We start from the raw sequence: 21,768 nt of genomic DNA, 5'->3' as shown, positions 1-21,768 counted from the left end.
CAATTGGATTTTGGAAATTGTTTTATTATTGCCTAAAAAAAGAGACAAATTAAAAAGGGAGACATGAACAGAAGGGAGAGAAGACTTTGTAGAAAAAACAGGCAAAATGGTTCAAAGGGATTTTAAAGCATTACTACAGATTCTGTTTTAGTACCCATTTTCTTAGATACAAAGCCACAATGTGCTGTGAAAGAACTTGAAATTGAGTTTTAAAGAAAAATGTGAGGCTAAAAAATATGACTTTATGCAAAACAGTTTGATTTGGGTTTCTCTCTGAAGATTCAGTTACAATTATAATTTCTTGTTTTGTTTTTTTCTGTATATAAATGTACAAAAGATTTTCAGGTTAAGCCATGTTGACAGTGCTAAGATCATTTCAGGGCTCTTACCATGCCTGTTAGCAATGTACAGTTAACTGTGAGCACTTCAAAAGCACTTGACAACTAAAAAAGGCTTGTACAGCTATCATAGGTGGTAGAACAGAGACATACAGTATTTGGCTCATATATGACCTAAATAATGAATAGTTTGGATTGGGTTTGTAGCTCTTATACATCCTACCTTCTTCTGCATTTGTAGAAAAGTGCAATTCCTTTAATGTGTAGCAAAAAAGAATGAATGTGCTTCTGAGAAAGAGCTGGATAAAGAAAAACCATAGAGTGAGGTGGATAAGTCATAAATAAAGGGGGAAGCCCAAGAGTTTCTTCTATTACCAGTGTTATCCAGAACAGGACCAAGACTCGGCAGCAGCCTCTCTTTTTATTGTGTTCATTAAAGTGTGTGGCGGCCTCTCAGGGCATTAACAGGAGGAAGCAGGCACAATGCAGTCACAGGTTCTTGCAGACATGAATGTGTTTGCTAACGGGATGTTTTTAAGCACAGGATCGTTCCTTTCACAATGTGAAGGTGACAGTGTGCACGGGTGGCCTCTAGGACGTGAGCCATGGGTGGGTGAGGCACTGGGCCGCGGTCGCCCTCCTTTCAGGCACCAGGTCCAGCATTGGCAGCAGGAAGCTGCTGAAGTTGTGTGCCTCGTCTTTGGACCACTCATACTTTTCCACCAACACTTCAAATAATCCCCATGGCTTCAGCTTGGTGATGTGACGCAGGTCACCTTGAAGAAATAAAACATTTAAATTACAACACTGACTGTTAGTTTTAAAATAAAACTGTGGGAATCAAACAAACTATGCTTTTAGGTTAGAATACATACAGTATGCAGTATTGCTGACAATGATTTGAAATAAATGCATTAAATGTATGTGGAAAGTTCTGTCCTCCGACAGAGCAGATTGCGGTTCCCTTGAGCCTCCATGTGCTGTCTGAAATATTCACTTTTACACCTTCGTTTTCTAAGGGTGGACTAGATTTACGGTACATAAGGCTGTTTACCTTTCTTGGTGAAAAACTCCTTAGAGTATTTGCCTGCCAAAGTCAGCTTCCGAGGAACTTTACCAAGCAGTTCTATTATCAGCGCGATGTGATCTAAAGTGGTGGAGAAAAAACAAAACAAAACAGGCAGTCCATAAAGAAAGTGAGACATTTACGCAGGCAGAGGAAGTGAATGTCATTATGTCCACTCTATTGGATTAAAACCCCAGTTCAAACCTACTGTGTGCTGTTTGGAGAAAGATGACCTAGAGGAAACTGACCTTCATCTCTGGAGTAGTCTTCTCCAGAGTGGGGCTCAAACAGATAATCTCCAGTGGCAAGCTCGAAGGCCTGTTGTAAAAACATGTTCACTATTATTGAACAGCTCAACAATCAATATGTATCATTAAGAATTTGTCTGTCATGCCACACACACACACACACACACACACACACACACACACACACACACACACACACACACACACACACACACACACACACACACACACACACACACACACACACACACACACACACACACACACACACACACACACACACACACACACACACACACACACACACACACACACACGTTGTGTCTCATGTCTTTATGACCTATGTTCATTCTGACATGAATAATATTTCTACCTCCTGCACTTACATTTCAACAATCCAAATTAAGCTTAAATACTAGAAACCTCGTCTTCATAGTTGTACAAGGACTCCATGTGTCTGTGTCTGCGTTTCTTACCATGCAGGCTGTGCTCCAGATGTCCGCTGGTGTGCTGTAGCCAGCTCCCGTCAGCACTTCCAAAGAACGATACTGTCGTGTCTGGATGTCGTCTGTGAAATGTTTGTGCTGCAAGACAAAACGAGAAGTGCTGTGTCACACAGTAACAACTGAAAGGGGGGGGGGGGTTGTATATAAAGTACTGCTGACTGATTTAACGACCGGCGGGGCTTTGAATCCCAAGACGATCCCTTCATTGACATTCAGAAAAGTGATAACGTATTTTTGCACTCACCACCCAGCAGGCGTTTCCGAGGTCAGCGATCTTAACCTGAAGCTTGTCAGCATTGAGAGGCTCCAAGGGGTTTACTAACAAACTGCCTGCTGACCATGTTGAAGAGAGGAGAGGCAGAAAAGGGTGAGATAGAAGAGCGGCAGCAACGAGGACAGAAAACTTCAGATACCGGAGAGAAGGAAAATCTAAGGCATTCTCAACTTTCCAGTTTGAGTTAGGTGAATGATGAAGTGAGATGAGGGATAAAAGTGATGCATATGATGTCCCCCTTAACATTTAAAAGTTAGGAGTAATTGTTATTCATGAATGAGCCTTTTCTGTTCTGATACAACTGGTCCAGCTGTTTCTGAAAACAGTAAACATTGTTGTGTATCAGCTGTCTAATCAGACATTATACTGTCCAAGGTTTTTGATACTTCAATGATTTCAAGCACTCAAAACAAGCTTCCTGTGGTGTCATTAAAAGGACCGACATCAAGGGTTACATAAAATGAATACTGCTTGCATTTAACTTACCACACTGGCTGTCTTCTTCTTCCTCTCTTTTGGTCTCCCCTTGAGTGTCCATCTCCTCCTCCTTCTTCTCCTCCTTGTCTGTCTCCTTAAGCTCTACACTGACAGATTCAGGACAGAGAGTGGCTGGGAGCTGCTGCGAGTCTGCGTCTTGATCCTCTGGTGAACCGTTACAAGTCTGATGTTCCTCTTTGTTATTTAACGTGTCCTGTGAATCTGTGTTACTGTCAGGTTGGTTGGCATTCTGTTGGTCCTCCTGCTCCTCCGTCGACTTCTTGGTCCCTTGTTTCTCTGGACTGGTCTCGCTCTCCGGTGTGGAGGCACAGCCGTTGCAGTTCACCTCCATCTTGTTCTCCTCACCCACAACCTTGCTGTTTTCTTTCAGCTCGGTTATCTGCAGGGGCTGCTCATCAGGGGGAGAGTCTGAAAAACAGAGATGGTCAGTTATTCAACCCTGCTTTATTCATGTCCGTGTAAAGTATATCCTGTTAATTGAGCCCAGACTGATATGGAACTTTACCAAGGTAAAACAAATACATTGCTTTTACTCCAATATGAACTGGAGGAGTGCTCAAAATGCTTAAGAACATTTAGTCAAATTATACAATAATCTTATACAAGAACAGAACTAACCTTACCTGTGGCTTCTATTAATGTATAAGAGGCCAACAGTCAGATATATTGTATACCAACACAAATGATTAAAGTGTCACCTGGCAGTGATATAGGAAACGCTAAGGAAGGGAAAACAGTGACAATTTATATAAGAAATGCAGCTAGGAGGGTCTGGAAAAAAATAAAAAATAATAATAATAATATATATATATATATATATATATATATATATATATATATAATATTTGACTACAGGGCTATTTTGCATTAAGATATCAAGAAGTCTAAAACTAGATGCCTTTTAAATTTAGTGGAGTAACTATAACAATTTTGCCTTTAAGGCTGTAGGTTATTTTGAGTAAAACAGACGGCAGAAGCTATAGTTTATATGTAACTTTATATCAACTTCTGTCTGTCAACTGACCATTAATATCATTACAATTATGAAATTGAAGGAAATCTGCCAAAGCAATGGCATTCTTTAACCCCAGAGGGCTCAGAGTATTGTTATTTAAAGAGTTGTTGCCCTCTGCTGGACAAACTGTATTATGACAACGGTTCTATGTCGCCCACAGTGTTATTTTCAACATTTTTTGTTGTTTTTTTTAATCTTAGAATATTACATAATTAAATATTATCTCTGATAAGTCCACATCAGCCAACATAAGTGTTATTCTAATATGACCTGTTATTAATTAGCATTCATTTCAGAAGTTTCACAAACTATATTTTGGGGAATTTTGTCTTAAGCAGTTATTGATTGTGCTCCAGTCAACATGAGATCTAGTGGCTTATTTACCAGTAACAGTATGGCTAGAAATGTCCTGCATGGTAGCCAACATGGAGAGTGTGGCTGAGGAGGGGGTCTCTTCTGTGGTCTCTGTTGCTGTCTCCTCCTCCTCCTCCTCTTCCTCTCCGACTTCAGGTACTGCTCCTCCCTCCATCTCCTGTATCCTCTTCTCCAGCAGCTCTGCCTGCTTCCTTTGCTTCTTCTTCATCTTCTTCTTTTTGTTCTTTGACATTTTTGCCATCTTAAAAATAATAGGAAAAAGAGGAGAATAAGAATCCTGTGTGTATAACCCAACATGCCTCTAAATTTGTTTTGTACAGTGTCCTTAAAACAGAACTTACTGGTTTGGGTGCTGGGGCTGTGCTCACTGTTGGAAACAGGAAAAACAGTGTGACATTAGCTGATGATATGAGTACACTTTGCCTTTCTATAATTAGTATTCTGTTCGGATGGCTGGGTTGATTCACTACGAGCTGCATTAATAGAGCGTCTCTGCTACAACACCCGCACACTCCTCTGATCAAGCTGGTTATTTCCCTAACCAATCCAGCGGTGACTCATACCGACACACAGCTAATCACTCCTCCTTTATTAGAAACCCTCTAAGCTTAATAGTCCAAACCCTCACATTTTAGAATATTCACATCAAATACACAGAGGATTCAATCACAGAACCAGAGGGTCATTTAGTCACATCAGCTGCTGCTAATGACTGCAGTGATTGAGGGATTTGATTTGAAGACCACAGAGTAACATTTCAGTCTAACACTGAGGCTAAGGACCTTCTCAACAATTTGTCATCAGCAACTTGCCGACCAAACTACAAAATCTGCTCAGTGGAGTGCTGATGAAAGCAAAGGTTATGACCTGCAGAGCCCGAGGGAGGCGCAGCGCCGGACTTTTGCCATTGTGTCGCTTCAGCAGCCATTTTCTTGATGTAAGGCTCGTTGACAGTCAGCAGAATGTTCTCTGGTTTGATGTCTGTGTGGATGATCTTACACTTGGTGTGGAGGTAGTCTAAACCCTGCAGGACCTGCAGAGAAGAGTCATTCAAAGGTGTTTTGCGATCGTACTCCTGCATACGTCAAATAATCAGAACATGAACTGATCATGTAAAGACAATTTGTCTGTTTTGGCGTGCAGTACCTGTTGAATGATGCTTTTAACACAAGGTTGAGGAAGGCCTTGATAATTCGACTTGATGATCCACTTTAGGAGGTGATACCCAAGCACCTCAAATACCATGCACACATCTGAGGACAGACGGGGTCAAGGACCAACATATACAGTACCAATATACACAAAATCTACACACTACTACACGTTTCCCTTCATTTCTGAGGGACAGCTGCTTTGAAACTTAAACTTGTATGTTGGAAATAGAACTTCAATGGCCCTGGAAAAGCGACTGATTTGCTCCGACTGAAAAGTCCTTCTATAAATGTAAGTTAGTTAACCTGAGGGTATCTGGGCCTCTGGGCTCTTCTGTTGCCTGAACACGCAGCAGAAGAGTGGGTGGTTGTGAGGCAGAGAGAGAGAGAAAATGTTCGTGCATCAAGGACTGTGACACTTTCAGACCTGCCAACAGCTAAGCAAACGTAGGATAAACATCTGTGAACCACTTAAAGCAGCAACGAGTGTGAATGTGGGGGTGTAATAGAATTGCTGGAGACTTTAGACTGCTAACAGACTGTATCATGTCACTGCTGTTTACATCTAGACGCAATAACTCTGGTAGATTGGAGGCTGATAAATTAAGCAGAACAATGCAGCCTTAGAGCAAAATAACAAGGATGATCTTACTGACTGTCTAACCCGCAGAGAGTAGACACAAAAAGCAACTATTGGGCCTGGAATAAGTATAATCAGTGCGTCAAATCCATCACAACGAGACGGAAACAGCGGGGGCCCAGTTGTTAACCGTTTGCTTCCTTCATAGAAAAACAGCACCAGAAAACCATCTATTTTAACTTTCACTTGGCACAGTTGGACAGGATGCATCTTTTTAAGAGCAATCAGAGATGTATATTGTTAAAAATGCGGTTCAAAGGAAAAGGAAAAAACAAAAAGAAAAGGAAAAAACATGCCATTTTTTCCTCATCAAAGGATACGAGTGCCGTTCATGCCAGAAATTTTGAAGTCGTCTAGAAGTTGCACTACTCTCTCTCGGTTGGGGTCACTGGGATCTGTGTTTCTCACCTAGAACACAAACATGCACACAACCAAAAAAAACACACAAAAGCAAGGTTATGAAAGTAGCGACTGCTGGATTATCTGTAGAATAAGCCAAAATGAAAACGCATGTCTTGAAGAGATGCACCTTACCGATTTGAGCAGCTTGATCTCATCCAGAGCCGTCTCGGTGTAGTGCTCAGCACTTTTCACAACTTTCATGGCCACAAAGCGCTTTTCCCTGAAACAGAAACATTGTGATTGGGCTCATCAGACACTAATTCACACGTCTTTAAAAATAGTCTTATTTTATGGAAAAAAGGGGGGTAGCAGTGAGCACTGCACTGGGTCAGTGGAGGAACCAGGTGTTCCTCAAGGATAAAGGACAAAAGTTTAATAGCTAATACAAAGAAAGGAACTGTTATGATGAAAAGCAAAGTTGAAGGTGTAAAAAGGCAGTCCAAACTGATGCAAATACTTCATGTGACTACATCTGTCACATGACACCCTATTGAAGCACCTGTTACTCTTTCAATGATGTCCTGACAAAGACTCAGCACAGTCGAAATGCATAGACATATCTCTGTGAATTAAAGATATACATAACACAGACTCATCAGCCCCACAGTCACAAAACATCACAGTAATGTGAAGGCTGAAACTGTTTCTTTATGCGTTACATTAACGCTCACTGGACTTTAGAGCTGCAGCTATCGAATATTGTAGTAAATCGAGTATTTTATTGAATATCCCGATCGATTAATCTAGTAATCGAATAAATCATATTTTTGCTTCATTAAGGTTTAACTTGTCTCAGGTCGTCCCTACAAACCTGCTTGTCGTCTTTGCAGCTACCATGGTAACGCCTGCTTGTTACAACCAACCACCTCTGCTCTACAGCTGCTGACACTCACCATATTACTGACAGGGTCCCAAATTAACTTTTTGATTTATTGGTCAAGGTGGCAGGTAGATGAAACATTGACTGGCCAAACATGTTTTAATGGCTGAAATAACAAATAGTGTTTTTGTGTCACCTACACATCTGTTACTGTACATTTAAATGAGAAAGTATTATGTTCTATTGAATCAATCACAGATTGAAGTCATAGATTCAGTAATTTTATCAGATCAGGAAATTGGAACATTTAAAATATATATTTGCTTGTCTTTATGTATTAAATAGGTAGTTCCCAGAGCCCACCTGCATTAACATTACAGACTAAAAACTAAAATCCAGAGAATAATAAATTATTCCACTAAACAAGTTCTCTCTTGATTTATCTTTGTCAACATTAGACAAATCAGTCTGTTCATTATTAGACATGTATCTCTGTCTGCTCCTGCTGTGCGTGCATTCAGCGTGGTGAGAGTGAACGGAGAAAAGCCGACTGACCAGATCACGTGTTCCCGACTGTCGTACGGATCACGGCTCAACTGTGTACTAAAAGTTAAAAGGGGCACGCCGCGCTCATTTGTTAGCGCTGAAGTGTCTGTTGATGCGTCAGTGTTATTAAATTCCATTTTATATTTGGTAATTGCTTCTCATATTTATTTCATTTAATAGTTGTTATTTAGTACTTGTTATTTTGGCCGTTTTTTCCTTTTGCACCAGTTTAAATCGGTACTTCATAGTCTAAAATCACACAGTGAGGTTCAGGAGGCGACTTACTGGATGTCCCAGGCCAGCCACACAGTGGAGAAATGCCCCCAGCCCAGTTTACGGATCACATGATATCTCCCATTGAACAGATCCCCAATCTTCACATGGTGATATCCACCTGAACAAAAAAGGATGCACAAAAAAAGAGAATGCTTAGTAATAATTTACTCACTTTCTGTTGACATTAAATGAAAAAGTGTTCAAAGTGTTTGACAATACTTTTACTGGCTTGAAACAAACAAACAAATCATTTCTGCAGAAAGTCAAAGTGGGGTAGAGCCCTACCCCTGCAGTAGTCGTTGGGGTCCTCCTGCTCGTCGTCATCAGAGCCCAGAATCTCTTCATCCTGCTCTGGGAGCGGAGAGTCTGCCTGGCCTGGCTGAGAGCCACTTCCATGACCATGAGGCTCTGACCTTAGTGAGGATGAGAGAGGGGAGTCATGTAAAAGACACAAAAGAGTGTGTAACACTGAGAAAAATCATCAACCACATTTCACCCAAGAGCTAGTGGATTAGGATTAATTGTTATATTATCAAGAATACCAGTGGGAAAAGATCAGGGCTCCATTTACAGCATTGTCTTTGTTAACAAAGCGGTCACAAGAGTGGAGGGAGCATGTGGTAGAAGAACCTGATGCTTTTAGGGCAGCAGGGCGTTACCATGCTCCCAAATTGATAAGAGAGATCAGAGAAATGACACTCTGACGGAAAGAAATCACTATCAGTCACTGTTACATTACTATTAACATGTCAAAACTAAAAGCTATTTCCAGGAGGAATCAATGTTTTTTGCAGAATCACTGACAGTATGCACTGCGGGTGTATGCTAAAAACAAACTCAGAAAGGCCAGCACAGAGAGACACCAACGGCCTGTGAAGGACACAGACACACTGCAGCACTAAAGTGGATCAGAGAAGGGAAGTGTCCTGGTTAGGAGAGCTGCGGCACAGAGGGACTTTTTTCAACTCAGTCAGGTTTTTTTTTCCCCTTGACAAGCAAATCCAAAGTTTTGCAACCACTATGCATGTATAATGGCTTTTGGAAAACTTTAGTTTAATTGGCACAAAGAAGATCCAATTTCTGGTATGTGAAGTTTTGCAATCAATGATACCAATGTAATTGAGAAAAACACAAATGTCAGCTCTAACTACCCTGAAAAGAGAAGTTTAGTTAAGAGACAGACTGACACTCCTCAGTGAAAACAGAATATCCAGAAAGAACGATAACTGCTTGGTTATGGGATCTTATTCCTTCAGCGTTAATCTTCATAGTTTTTAGCTTTCTAAATAAGTTTGTAGGTTTAAAAAAAAAAAAAAGTTTGTTTACAGTTAAAACGAGATCAAAGAGAAAACGACAATCAAGGAGAGCAGGAGAGCATCCATCTGCACAAACTGTTAGCTGGGAGTACGGCATACCAAGAAGGACTTTAAAAGAACGTCACCTCTTCCTGGTTTTTTGGTCTATAACGTTAATTACTTGTGTCCTGTAAACTGCTTTTGGTTTGTTACGGTGCAGTCTTTTGGTGCTGTCCATGGTGCTGAAAAAAAGGACTGCACTTACACATGCATGCATTAAAACCACTTATACCCTCAACCAATCAGCTACAGAGACAAAAACATGCTCGCACTAACCATAAGTCATGCATGTGAATTCAAAGTTTACTGCTGTAACAGCGTTTCAAAGAGCGTAAAATTCAGAATATAAAGTTGCACCCTGTTTTGAAGGACAAATTAAAGTTTAAACTGTCTGTGAGACTATTTTTATAACTCAGCAGAGTTTACTACATGCAGTTTCTGTGCAGCTATGTCGCTCTTTCCGTTTTGTCGGTTTTCCTTTTCGGAAGTTTGCACTCTTACAAGCAACAGTACGGTAGCTGGGCTCTCAGCCTGCAGTGAAAGTTGTTAATCGGTACAGACCCGTCACTTGTGAGTCGCGCTGGTCGTTTTAACTTTAATATAGAACTCTTTCAATCAAAAGAGAAGATAATTTACGGAATTTTTACCCGTTTCCTGTAAATGCCCAAATATGACCTCATGAGGAAGAAAAGATGTGGAAAAGTAGCACCGTCACCGTCTTCCCCAGCAAGGTGTGCAATCAGCTGTCAATACACCATAAATGGGGAAACAATCCTGAGCCCAAAATAAAATCTCACATTCCTTGTTTTTCTTATTTAGAGAACCTTAGGAGTCTTAAGATGCATTTGTGAATTACTGCAGAGGGCTGAGTTCACTTTGGAAGTAACCCAGAGGGCCTGCAAACAAAACCTTTGACTATTTTGAGAGACATTCAGAGTGCAAACATTTGTATATTTGTGCTGCAGCTTAAATGACTGACTCAAACCTGGATGGTGCTAAGGAGGATTTGGAACCAATTAAAGCAAATCGCACACCGTATGATCTCCCATAGTTATGGAATGACATCAGCAGCTGACTCTGAAACATACAGCGGCCCTTTAAAGTAAACTGTGTAAATCATCCAGTGAATCCTTCTTAAATGATTTCAAAGTTAAGGCATTCGTCTGCTTTCTTGGATTGAGTATTCTCTGCTGTGACTTGTTTCAACAAATTTAAAGTCACAAGGGTTAACATGACTGAATAATCAGTTTATTGGCTTAAGTCTGAGCAGAAGGCTCACTTTAGAGGCATCTTAGCAAATCATGCTTACAGAGCTGTGTCATGCTCGACTCTTTGTTTACACTCCTGAGGGGGGATAAGGCAAATAATAATAATGATGATAGAAAACTCTAGGTTATTGAGGCCGAACCTAATATCAAAACAAGAGAGAGCATGTATATAGAAAAGCAGCTTCAAGCATAGCAACTGCGTCCTTTTTTTTAATCCAAAAATCAGACATTATTATTGGACTGTGAATGTAACTGCCTCAACAAGTGACAAAGACTTGTTTCAGCACTGGTCCTTCTGTGTTCATAGATCTTCATTTTCACCCATCTGCTGTGTGATTTCTCTTTGAAATGTTCAAAAAGGAAAAGGTGTCGCTGGAGCAGGCTCAAAGATTGTTTTTTTTTAACAATGTTTTCAACATGAGTAATTATAACAGAAGGCAAAATCTTTTACAAGGGTTTCAAATTTTACAGTTTGACGTTTTAGTACAGAGATAGAAAGTGTTTCCTTCAGTCGTTCTTTGGCCTTGACTGTGATTGTAGCTTATTTAAGCCTGATATATACGATACACTTGATTGTCCCTGTGGGGAAATTTGTCTTGGAGTCACTTCTAACTTACTTCTGCATCGAATCTATGCCGCATTAAACGTTGTGGGTTCACGTAACCCTGTACTTTTGGAGAAGCCTATGTGCGTAGCCTAAAAGAGCACCTCCTCAAAAATCTAACTGTGCGTCGAAAATATGCAACCAAAAGCCCACAAGGCTGTGTAGCATGGAGCAGCATTCACAACATTTCCAGCATTGACATCGCTTTCAAAAGTCTGCAGAGGGAAGAACACTTAAAACATGTAGAATCAACTACTGCTCAATATTTATCAGCTCCAACATAATACTTACATTTGGTTGCCATGGTTTACAGTAGACAAACAAGCAAAGAATGAGCAGAACGGAAAAGTTGTGATACAACAAACATCGAAATCGGACCGCCAACGAGCGCGTTGTGTAAAAACACCAACACACAAGTATGTGATGCACGAGTATAAACCAGCTTTTACTCGCAGGAGCTTTGTCAGCCTACACACTGTGTAGCAAAGGATAAGTGACTCCACATGTGCACTTTGTAAACATGGATTGGAACACCACCTAGTTTAATCTTTTGTTGTTATCCACAGTGATGGACACTTCGCTCTTCACTCTCCTGTTTTGTGCGTGAAATATAAATAGCAACAACAACACACATTAGGTTTACTCTTCAAAGAGCCATAAGAATAAAGTTGTGAAAAATTGTGTCAAGGACTCTTCAACCTAAGGAAGAGAAGAGATAATGACAAGATGAAATACACGTTCTTATTATATATCTGTTCTTCTTCTTTACCACACTCTGTTTATTCTGTATATTTATTTTAGCCTGGCTAATGCGAGGAACAAGTTCATTACAAATATTAAGTATCAAGCAAGAAGCACAGCCACATGGACCCTCAATCCCCCACAGGGGACGGTATCTAAACATAGCAGAATGAAGCCTATTTTCAGTAAGTAGGGGGGCAGAATCCGAGTTGGGGGAACACAATGATGGGAGGTTGAAGGACCAATGTCAACATGAAAAAGACAGATTTTTCAAATGTGCATGATGTGAAAAGGAATCATTTTGAACCAAATGATAGAATAAATACATAAAATATGTCAGATGATCACGCTTTTCTAGGTTGTGCATGCAAGTTTTCCTTACTGCAGTATAGAGGTAGCTCAATGCCCTACGATGGCCAGACAGCACGTACAAAAGCAGGGTGATTCAAGGGCTTCGGCAATGCTTGAAACACTTTCACCTATCCAAAGATGCCCTTTAACTGCCCACACTCACACGCGAACACATCCAGCTCTTACCTGCAAGAAGCCCGGATGCCCATGGGATGTAACGAAGGGAGGAAAGGACAGGAGAGAGAGCTGATGTTGAAAAATGTCTCAGTCCATCAGAGATGGAAAAAGAGCAACCAGAGTACTGAAAGGGGAAGGGGATGTAGAGTAAAAAGTAGCGAGGAGTAAGAGAGTGATCAGTGCTGATAACTGAAAAGCAGAGATTATGGAGGAACGCGTCGGCAGACAGAAGCAATAGAGAGGAAAAAGAGAAGGGTGCTGGAAAGGAGCAGTGAGCCTAGAAGACAAGTGCAGAGATGAAAGGAAGAAGAGAAGAGGATAAATGAAGAAAGTCTGCTGCAGACTGAGTCCTGGAGCACAAGGCGCCGCTGCACTCTCTCTCTCTCTCTGCCTTTTTCTCTCACTTACTGGCTCTCTCTCTCTCTCTCTCTCTCTCTGACCGAGAACTCTCCTTGGCTGTCGTCAGCCTCTGGCCCCACCCCCTTTACTTACAGCTTGGAAATGATTGGATGATACAGACCAGCACTGCATTGCAGGTGAGGGACGACATCCCCCCCTCCCCCCTCGTCTAACCAAAACAACACCATTCCTCTGTCCATCAACATCACCCTCGTCTTGTTAACCTGTCATTCAAACTACATTTTACTCATCCATCTTTTTTTGCTGAAACAACAGTGCTTGTCAGGACTTTGTGTGCATTTTGATCTGATCTCTGCAGTTGGCTTTGCATGAAAAATGACTTGATGAGCAATGTTATTTGTTCTGTACATTTACATAATGAACCCTGTGAGTGACAGAATAAGACAATAAGAACTCAATAGCAGCTCTGTAATTTTAGACAACACTAAACTGTTGGAGATTGTTTTTTTTTTAATTTGTGCGCTGTCTCTGGTTGCACATTGACCAATCCTCATGCACCAATAATTCAGCACTAGCTACTTGGTGAGAAGTACTGGCTAAGACAAAGTACCCCACTAACACCTACTCAATAAAAACACTATTCTGTCATCGGTATAGAAGCAGCACTTTCCTGGAAATATTCTGTACTTTTCAAATCTTACATTGATTCTTATTGTCTCTAAACAAGACTTGCAAACAAAATACACGGTAAGATCAAATTCAAGACAAAATCATTATCTTTTTCAAGCAAGAGAGGCACAGTTATTATGACCAGCACAACTACTTAATGCAGTGCAAATGCACCAAGTCTGAGAACTCTGTGTGCTGTTGTCCCAGCATAATGACTTATGTTATAAATAAATGTTATTAATGTGCTCAGTTAGACGTAGGCTTCTCCAGCAATGACATATCAAATCATCAGTCAAAGGAAACATTTATTATTTGGAAGAAGTTTAAAGTGAGGATTGACTGATGTTGGTTTTTAAGGGCTGATTATTATTAGTTACCGATTATTAGTAGGTCATTAAACGGATAATATCTGAACAAAAATGAGAAAGCTTAATTCAGAATATGGAACATTACAAACTCCCATATAAGACTTGAATACTCCACCGAGTCTCCGGTTGTCTCTGTGCATGTCAGAGGCATCCAGGCTTCAGCGTTGATTGGACTATTACTCGTGAGACGTCAAGCAATCAAATCGTGTTGTGGGCAGGATAAATTGGTGAGATAGAGAGGAGAAAACAGACCAGAGGGTGAAATGCAGCTGAACATTTTAATAAATTAAACTGATCTGCGATCTTTAAAATGAAACGAAGATAACAGTCCAACAAATGCCAAATACTGACCCACGATAATTTGCCAGGCTGATAATAGGTTGACCCCTCAAAGTTTTTAAGTGCAGCCACATTTCCAATCACACTGAATCAGACTTCCCCATGGGAAAGTGATTGTAACACTGAAACTCAACCAGCTGACATCCCCATCTCTCCTGTGCACACATCTGAGCTGACAAAGTGTGTCAGTGTCTCCCAGTTTCTGCTGGCTGTTTTGTTTCCACCCATCCAGCTCGATCAGATCTCTATAGAAAAATAAACAAGGGCACTAAGGGGGGGGGCGGGGGAGAACGCTCTTTGGGGTGGAATGTGGCCAAAATGTCAACATCCTCCACCCCTCCCTCCATATAAAATCAATGCCAAGTGTTGGGGCAGCAGAATGAAACAGCAACACAAGGTAACTGTGGGTGCAATGCACAGAAAGTGTAAATGTGTTTTACAGCAGCACCTTCAACCTACATCTTCCCAAATCTGCCAAAGGATGCACATGTCAGACAAGAAGCAATCATTTATTTCAGTCTTTTTTTAATTTAATCATTTTTAAATGGTATCCCAAAAAACTAAAACTCAAATCATGTTCTTTTCAATATGAAATGCTGAAGAGTTCAACCCCAGAGACCACGTTTTATGCAAGAAGCCCAACATCATGTGCAAAATCTGCCTCCGTGCAGATTAAGAGAGAGGACACTACAGCTTTGTGATCCAGAGCACAAGTTAAACCATTACCGCTTTATTCTCAGGTCGTGGAAACAAATCTACAATTCACCCAAAAAAACCCAAAAAAACATCCTGATACCCTGAAGCTAGCTGTCCCCCTTTTACAGTCAACACACAAATGTTTCAATGTATTCGCGTTGCAGATGGGATCACATGGAAGGAAGGCTCGTAGCTAACCTGGAGATAACCCGTGAGGACAGAGAGCAAGGGAGAGAAGCAGAAAGACAGAAAGCTGTAGTGGGTTTTAAAGGATAAAAGGTTTGATGGGTTATGTAATAAGCTGCAGCTATGGCTGGGACAGAGGAGGGAGCGATGAAAGCAAAACACAAGAAGGAGCGAAGAAGTGGAGAATATGCTGCAATACTGCCTAGTCCTGTTCAGTTTTGTGTGCACAAAACTGCACATTACAAAATGACATCAAAGAAAGAGAAAGTAACAATAAATCATCACTTCTGTTCTTGCTCACTTACAAACACAAAAAGCAAAACACATGCTTTAAAAGCATCTGCTCCTTGACGATTAGGGCATCGACAGCCTTACTCTGTTTAAATGCAGACACACTTGCACACTGCTGAACACCTCCAGCTTTCACAGATTCAACAAGTAGGACACTAGTGAGCTCAAATCTGACTTTAATATCACTCTCCTCCAGACTTTAACACACACAGGACTTAGCACACTACTCACTTGTATGTCAGACCGCTGGCTAGCTTCACCACAGCTGTATTGATGGAGAAGATCCAGTCCAGGAGCCACATGGCCCAGAGGACACACGGCTACGGTTCTGTAACAGCAGCTTGTAAACTGAACTGAAGTTTGCATTCGGAGCAGGTCTGCTCTTGTCGCCTCTGGCTCCTGGACTGAACTGGGGCTGCTGCATCCTCTCAGCACAGCAGTCACAACAGAGCGACTGACACGAGCAAGTGGGAGGGAAGGAGCGTAATGAGTGCAAGTGAGAGAAAAATAACTACAGTTGGGGGGGGGGTGTCTGTTTATGCTTGGTTGCTCACCAATTGCTTAGTAGTCATTGAAAATGTATTTTGCACTGAAAACTAAAGTACAAGCATTTAAAGTCCCTGGAGAATACTGTTGGTTTATAATCTCTATCTGGGCTTGAAGCTGAGATTTGGTGCATGCTTTCCTTTTAACTAATGAAAGTTATCATTGTAGTTTTGTCAGATGGTTTATGTGTTTACGCAGAACCACAATGACTTTAGAGACTCATTAAAACCACCTGCTCCTCTTTGCCTTGCACATGATTATAAAATGTTCTCCAATCTTACGAAATTTCCACACGTGTCTAAGAATTCATGGGCCATCTTTACTATAGCAAGGAGGACGAACTTCCACCTACAAGGAGCTGGACAGAATGTCCTGTTTAAAAAAACATTACTTTAAGGCGATGTTCTCAGGCCATTGTGTAAGTGCTGGTCCTTATTACATACAAAGCTTGAGGAGGATATATGCAAATAAACACTTATTGGACTTATGACTATATAAATATAACACTTGTAGACTTAAAGAGTTAAAATCCAACATGGCTGCTAAATGCATCAACCGTAACGTTAAAGCACTAACTTAAATCAATCACACTGAAAGTATCAGGCAGGTTCCATCTGTGGACATGTCATGTTATTTTTGTGCATAAATTGAAGTGCTTCCACTAGGTTTACAGCTTGGGAGGGGACGACCTTTGAGTCTGAAATATAACCACATTTTCCAACATGCAACTGGAACAAGGACATCTCAGGTGTGACGTCATTCGCAGCTCTGAGATCTGAGGTAAATGGATCGCAGCCCATGTTTTTGAGGTACTGTCAATGTACTTATTGTGTCCCTGGTCTTGTGGAACCCAGACATAACATAATAGCGGGCCCCCACTCTTCCCACTACTTCAACCTAACTCCTACTAAAACAAAACAGGAGAAAATCTTTAAATAAAATTAGGGCTTCTCTCGGGCTGTGGTTAAGTGAAAAATAATAACAGATTCACAATTTCTTTCTCCAATACACCAACATCTTTCCAAGTGGCTGGCCAAGCTGGAAATAGTACTCATGTGGCCCAAATATAACAAAAACCATTTACCACACATGACAAAACAAGCACAATACGGCATGCAGCACAGTGATCATTGTTTTCAGGATCGTGGAAAAACAATGCCATTATCAAAATTAAAACTAAATGCCGAGCACTAATCAAGAATCTAATTTGAGTTTTTGACTTGAATTTCGCTTGGGATCAATAAAGTATCCATCTATCCATCTATTTATCTATCTATCTATCTGAGAATAAAAACAAACTTTTTTTGCGAGTCATCATTTCAATCTATCTAGACAAAAGACGGGGGTCATTTCAGACCACAGTGGGTTTCATTCTTATTCATATGTTTCTACTTTGTCAATGTATGGACATTTAATGAAGTAATAAATTGGGTCAATTCGTCTCAGAAAACAACCAAAAAAAACTATTAATATTGAAAATATTAGAGGCCATACTTGCTAACTCCTGATTTTAGTCAAATAAGTTTTTGGCCTCTCAGAATATTTCTGAACAGAGTCTAAGCTACAGCAATCAATTATTTAATACTGAACATACAGTATGTCCTTCTACATCTCAAGTCCAACAGGTAACTCAGAAAGAGTGGTGAATGCTGATGAACTAAACACCACTGACTGTAGCTATGTTTACATAGACACAAATGATCAGAATAAAACTGCTTCATGGAAACAAACAATCAGAAGAGACTGATCTGATTGTCCCCCGTCTTCACTATACGTCAAACTTGATCTCCAGCACTACATGCCCAAGTCATTATACTGCATAATGAATGAGAGATATTATGTTAGAGGCAAGTTAATCAATGAAACGTCAAGTTAGTCAAAAAATAAATCCAGGTGTCACCTACAATCAACAGCATACAGTAGCAGTGATAGTTTGGCTTCAATGTGACTTAAATAGCAGTTACGCTGGATGTCAACTATCAGAGACAGTTCAACTTTTCTTCTTCCCGTCTGTGTGGAGTAAATGCTCTGCTGTGTAGCTCAATACATCAGGTGGGGAAAAATGAAGACTTTGGCTGTATCATTTATTTTAAAAGGGAAATACATAGCTAAGATGTAGCCTCACATCTTAATCTTGTGACCTCCTTCAGTGACCTTGGTTTTCAATTGAATGCCTAATTGTTTTTATTTTTATTAAAAATATTTATAATCACTGGTAAAAAAACAAAAAAAACAATATTGTCCAAAAGGCAGCAAAAGTTCAAGTCAAACCTCTTTTTACCTTTATTTTTTGTACTGGATGATTTGAAAACTTTATTATTTTCTTGAAGAGCAGCATATTTATACACATTCCATTCAAGACTGTTCATGTGATCTTTGCACATTGATAATGTTGTGAAAACAATGCAAAATTATTCTTCAGCCTATAAATCGGGTTTCATGAAACCCTAGTTTCATGAGCCAAGTGTATCTTCACACCTATAGTAAATAGACATTTATACAATTTCCTTCCGTTTAAAAAAAACCCAAAAAAACATTTGATGGATTTGAGGACAGTTGAAGTTGGTTTCTCTATTCAGAGTTTTTTTTTTTTAATGGTTTCTTTTACAGCATAAAGAACAATTAAAATATTTGACAGAAGGATCAAAAAAACTTGTGATCCAAACAAAACTACCAGTACTTAAATGTCAAAATGATTTGTGTATATTGTCCTCAATAGTAATGTAAAGGCAGTTAAAGTCACACATTTTCTAAATTATTGTGACGTTGCCTCCATCAAAAGATGTGCCATAACAACCCTTTGTTACACTATTTAAGATGTGGAAATATTTTGGATGCACTTTTATTTGACTTTAAAATTTACAAAACAGTAATGACCTACTGATGTGTGAAGCTGAGCTGTTCTCATGAGGGAACCTCCTGTTTCTGTTCGGTTTCAAACCAATACCAGAGGAACAGGTGGATATATGATAACAAGCAGAAGATGCTACTTACTTTTTACCAGGTTTTCTGGGCCTAGTCCTCTTCTTCCTTGCTTGCATTGCGAGTACTAAAATTCAAAAAGAAAATAACTGTAGGTGGGAAAAAAACAGAGCTGCAAGCCTCGCTGTTTTATGGTTTTTGTAACTGTAAAGCCCGTCTATGGATTTTTCAGACAGACAATGTGGTGATTTAAACTTTATGGATATCCATAACAACAGTTCGTGTAAAGCAGGTAACATGTATTAATGTTAATTAATTAATTAATGTCGAATTTACACTGCTTCTATAAATCACTGGTGTTGACCGGCCTTGGCGGTGTGTAACTCCATATTAGACGCTTTTTAAGTTAGCTGCTAACAGTAACGTGGTCCCTCTCACTGCAAACAACGCATCTATATCTGGTCTACTATTATGCCGAACACTGGTATAAATGTCAACACGTCTTGGGACATTGTGTGTTATCGCTCACTAAAATCAGGATACATGTTTTGGCGCTTACTTGTCCAAGACCAGATGCTAGTTTGATGGCTAGAGCTAGCACACACATACAAACACACACATACATCCATGCGCACACACACACACAGCAGAGCGCATGGTCTACTTTACTTTTCGACTGTTACGTGGACGTTACGTTACAGTCGTTATAATACATGTAAGAATTAATTTTCCAGAGAAAGTAACGTTAGAAAATCGTGTGGGTGTTTAAAGCAGCAGGTGAAAAATACTGCAGAGCAGTTTCAACGTTACCTTTTCTTTCCATGCTGGTAACCAGGCAGAAGATAGCTGCGTTCAGGGACTGTTGGAAATGTCGTAATTCTAAAGTGCGCGAAAGTGAACGACCCAGCAGACTGGAGATGTAGGGGGCGGGGTGTATTGAGACGACAGTCAACATCGAGTACGTTTTAGTTCTACGAATACAGCCAGTTGACTCATACATGAGTCAAGATTTAGTTACATCGCGGAAAAACAATGCGTGTGCCATTCACACCCCAAAAACGAGCTACATAGCAGGATATACCTGTTGTCAAGTTCCACGGCAGAGTGTTCCCTCTTCCACCACAAACTTTGCAGTTTGTAAATGTCTTTCCATTGACTACTGCCTCTATGGTTCAATCAAACATATGTACATAAAAGTCGGAATGCCAGCCAATATAAAGAATATAAAAATGTTGATACTTCAGTTATGCATATCAGACCCACAATTTAATTAAAAAAACAACAACACATAATTTGCTGCACAGAATCTGATTCAGTGTTTTATGAGAGAGAAAAGTGGCATGGAAGTTTGGCATCAAGTGTAACATTTTACATTGGAAACCTGAATTTAATAAAAAAAAAAAAAAAAAACATTTGCTTGATAACCCCTTTTTTACTTTGATTTTATTGTTTATTCTGGTGTCTTTGAATAGCCTACTTTGATGCTTTCTTTGTGACTTTTTTTTCTTTTTTACAAATGGATGCTGTTTTCGGTTTAATCTTTCCCATGATCTCTCTGTCACAGTCTTTGGCGTTATTGAAAGGGTTTAAGGGGAGGAGGCATGGAAAAGGTGTTTTACATATAATCTGCATAGAGTATGTGACATCACTGTGAATGGGAGTCGCTGCAGTTCATTTAATTGTGTGCTGGTAAGTGAACAGCTTTATCTCATTTCATGAAGTATTTTCTTGATGCAGTTCTCCTTACCCATATTGATCATCATCTGTGCATTCAAGCTCTGCTTTTGGTACTTCCCTCACTTTGAAAATCAGGCAAATATAAATGTCAGGAAGCATGTAACATACACATATCAATGTCCAAGAGCATAATGTCTTGCTCAATTGTAGGGATCCTTGTTGAGTCCAAATGTACCCGTTTGGTTGTTTCTCCTTTAGAAGCCAGCCATGTTCCAGAATGTTTTACTCATCCAAATTATAAAATTGTCAAAAAGTCATACATCATTAAAAAAAACGTTCTTATAAGGGAGTGGCAAAAAGAAACTATCAGAAGATAACCATTAAAAAAAACACCAGCATGCACACAAGAATTTAACAAAATAATCTTGAATGCCTGTTTTTTGTTTTTCAGTTAAACGTTTTTTCTATGCCAATCAAACTTTAAATACTAGTGGCTAATACTATTACACATTTTTTCAAGTTCAGGGTTTGTTTTCAATGACAAATTCAATGTCAGTGACCTGACTCCATAGATTGAGGCCTTGGGGCAGCTTGGTTACTGTTTTAGAACAGTTGTGAGAGGAGGGACAAAATGTTTTTTTTTAAATGCACTCATTATTCATTGTATTTGCATGTGTGCAGAGAAATGTCTCAATTATTTAACCATGTAAAGGAACAGGTTCTTTAGTTTAGACCTTCATTTATGTCAACTCCGTCAGACACTAAAAAGTATAGAATTCCTAAAATACATTGGAGTACTGTTTAGTTACTCTGATATGCCATAAAATATAATATATAAACTTGTATTGTGATTTTATACTATTTTGAAAACCCCAATTTCTAAATATCAGCATTTTCATTTTTAGGGTTATAAAAACAATTTTCTTAAATAAATAAGACATAAGATGATGTAGATCAGACAGTCCTTAATTACATTAGAAACAAACAAAGAACAAAGAAGAGTGTGAGAGCTGCAGCTCTCTGCTGCCTCCCAGTGGTGGGATACCAACACATACAACTCACT

The 21,768-nt window shown here is 39.8% G+C and overlaps 1 protein-coding gene across 3 annotated transcripts; it reads right to left on the bottom strand.

The window, feature by feature from the left end:
- Positions 1–3: 3 nt before the first annotated feature.
- srpk1b (SRSF protein kinase 1b) lies at positions 4–19,958 on the bottom strand. Of its 3 annotated transcripts, none has more exons than XM_079340711.1 (16): positions 19,839–19,958; positions 19,101–19,155; positions 8,441–8,568; positions 8,165–8,273; positions 6,646–6,733; positions 6,432–6,519; positions 5,467–5,573; positions 5,188–5,353; positions 4,662–4,687; positions 4,330–4,561; positions 2,919–3,338; positions 2,403–2,491; positions 2,129–2,236; positions 1,653–1,722; positions 1,393–1,485; positions 4–1,114 (listed from the first exon to the last, which is right to left on the bottom strand). In XM_079340711.1, the coding sequence occupies exons 1-16, from the start codon at positions 19,849–19,851 to the stop codon at positions 930–932; spliced, it is 1,977 nt and encodes a 658-aa protein (XP_079196837.1). In that variant the 5' UTR covers positions 19,852–19,958; the 3' UTR covers positions 4–929. The 3 variants fall into 3 exon arrangements, with proteins under 3 accessions (XP_079196837.1, XP_079196838.1, XP_079196839.1); XM_079340712.1 differs by having other exon boundaries at positions 2,403–2,488; positions 19,839–19,957; XM_079340713.1 differs by lacking the exon at positions 19,839–19,958 and adding an exon at positions 19,588–19,823.
- Between the last annotated feature and the right edge of the window lie 1,810 nt (positions 19,959–21,768).

This window comes from Symphodus melops (genome assembly GCF_947650265.1).
Source record: "Symphodus melops genome assembly, chromosome: 4".
Classification (NCBI taxonomy): Eukaryota; Metazoa; Chordata; class Actinopteri; order Labriformes; family Labridae; genus Symphodus; species Symphodus melops.
The sequence above is the reverse complement of the archived record's forward strand: the minus strand, read 5'-3'. Positions and strand labels throughout refer to the sequence as shown.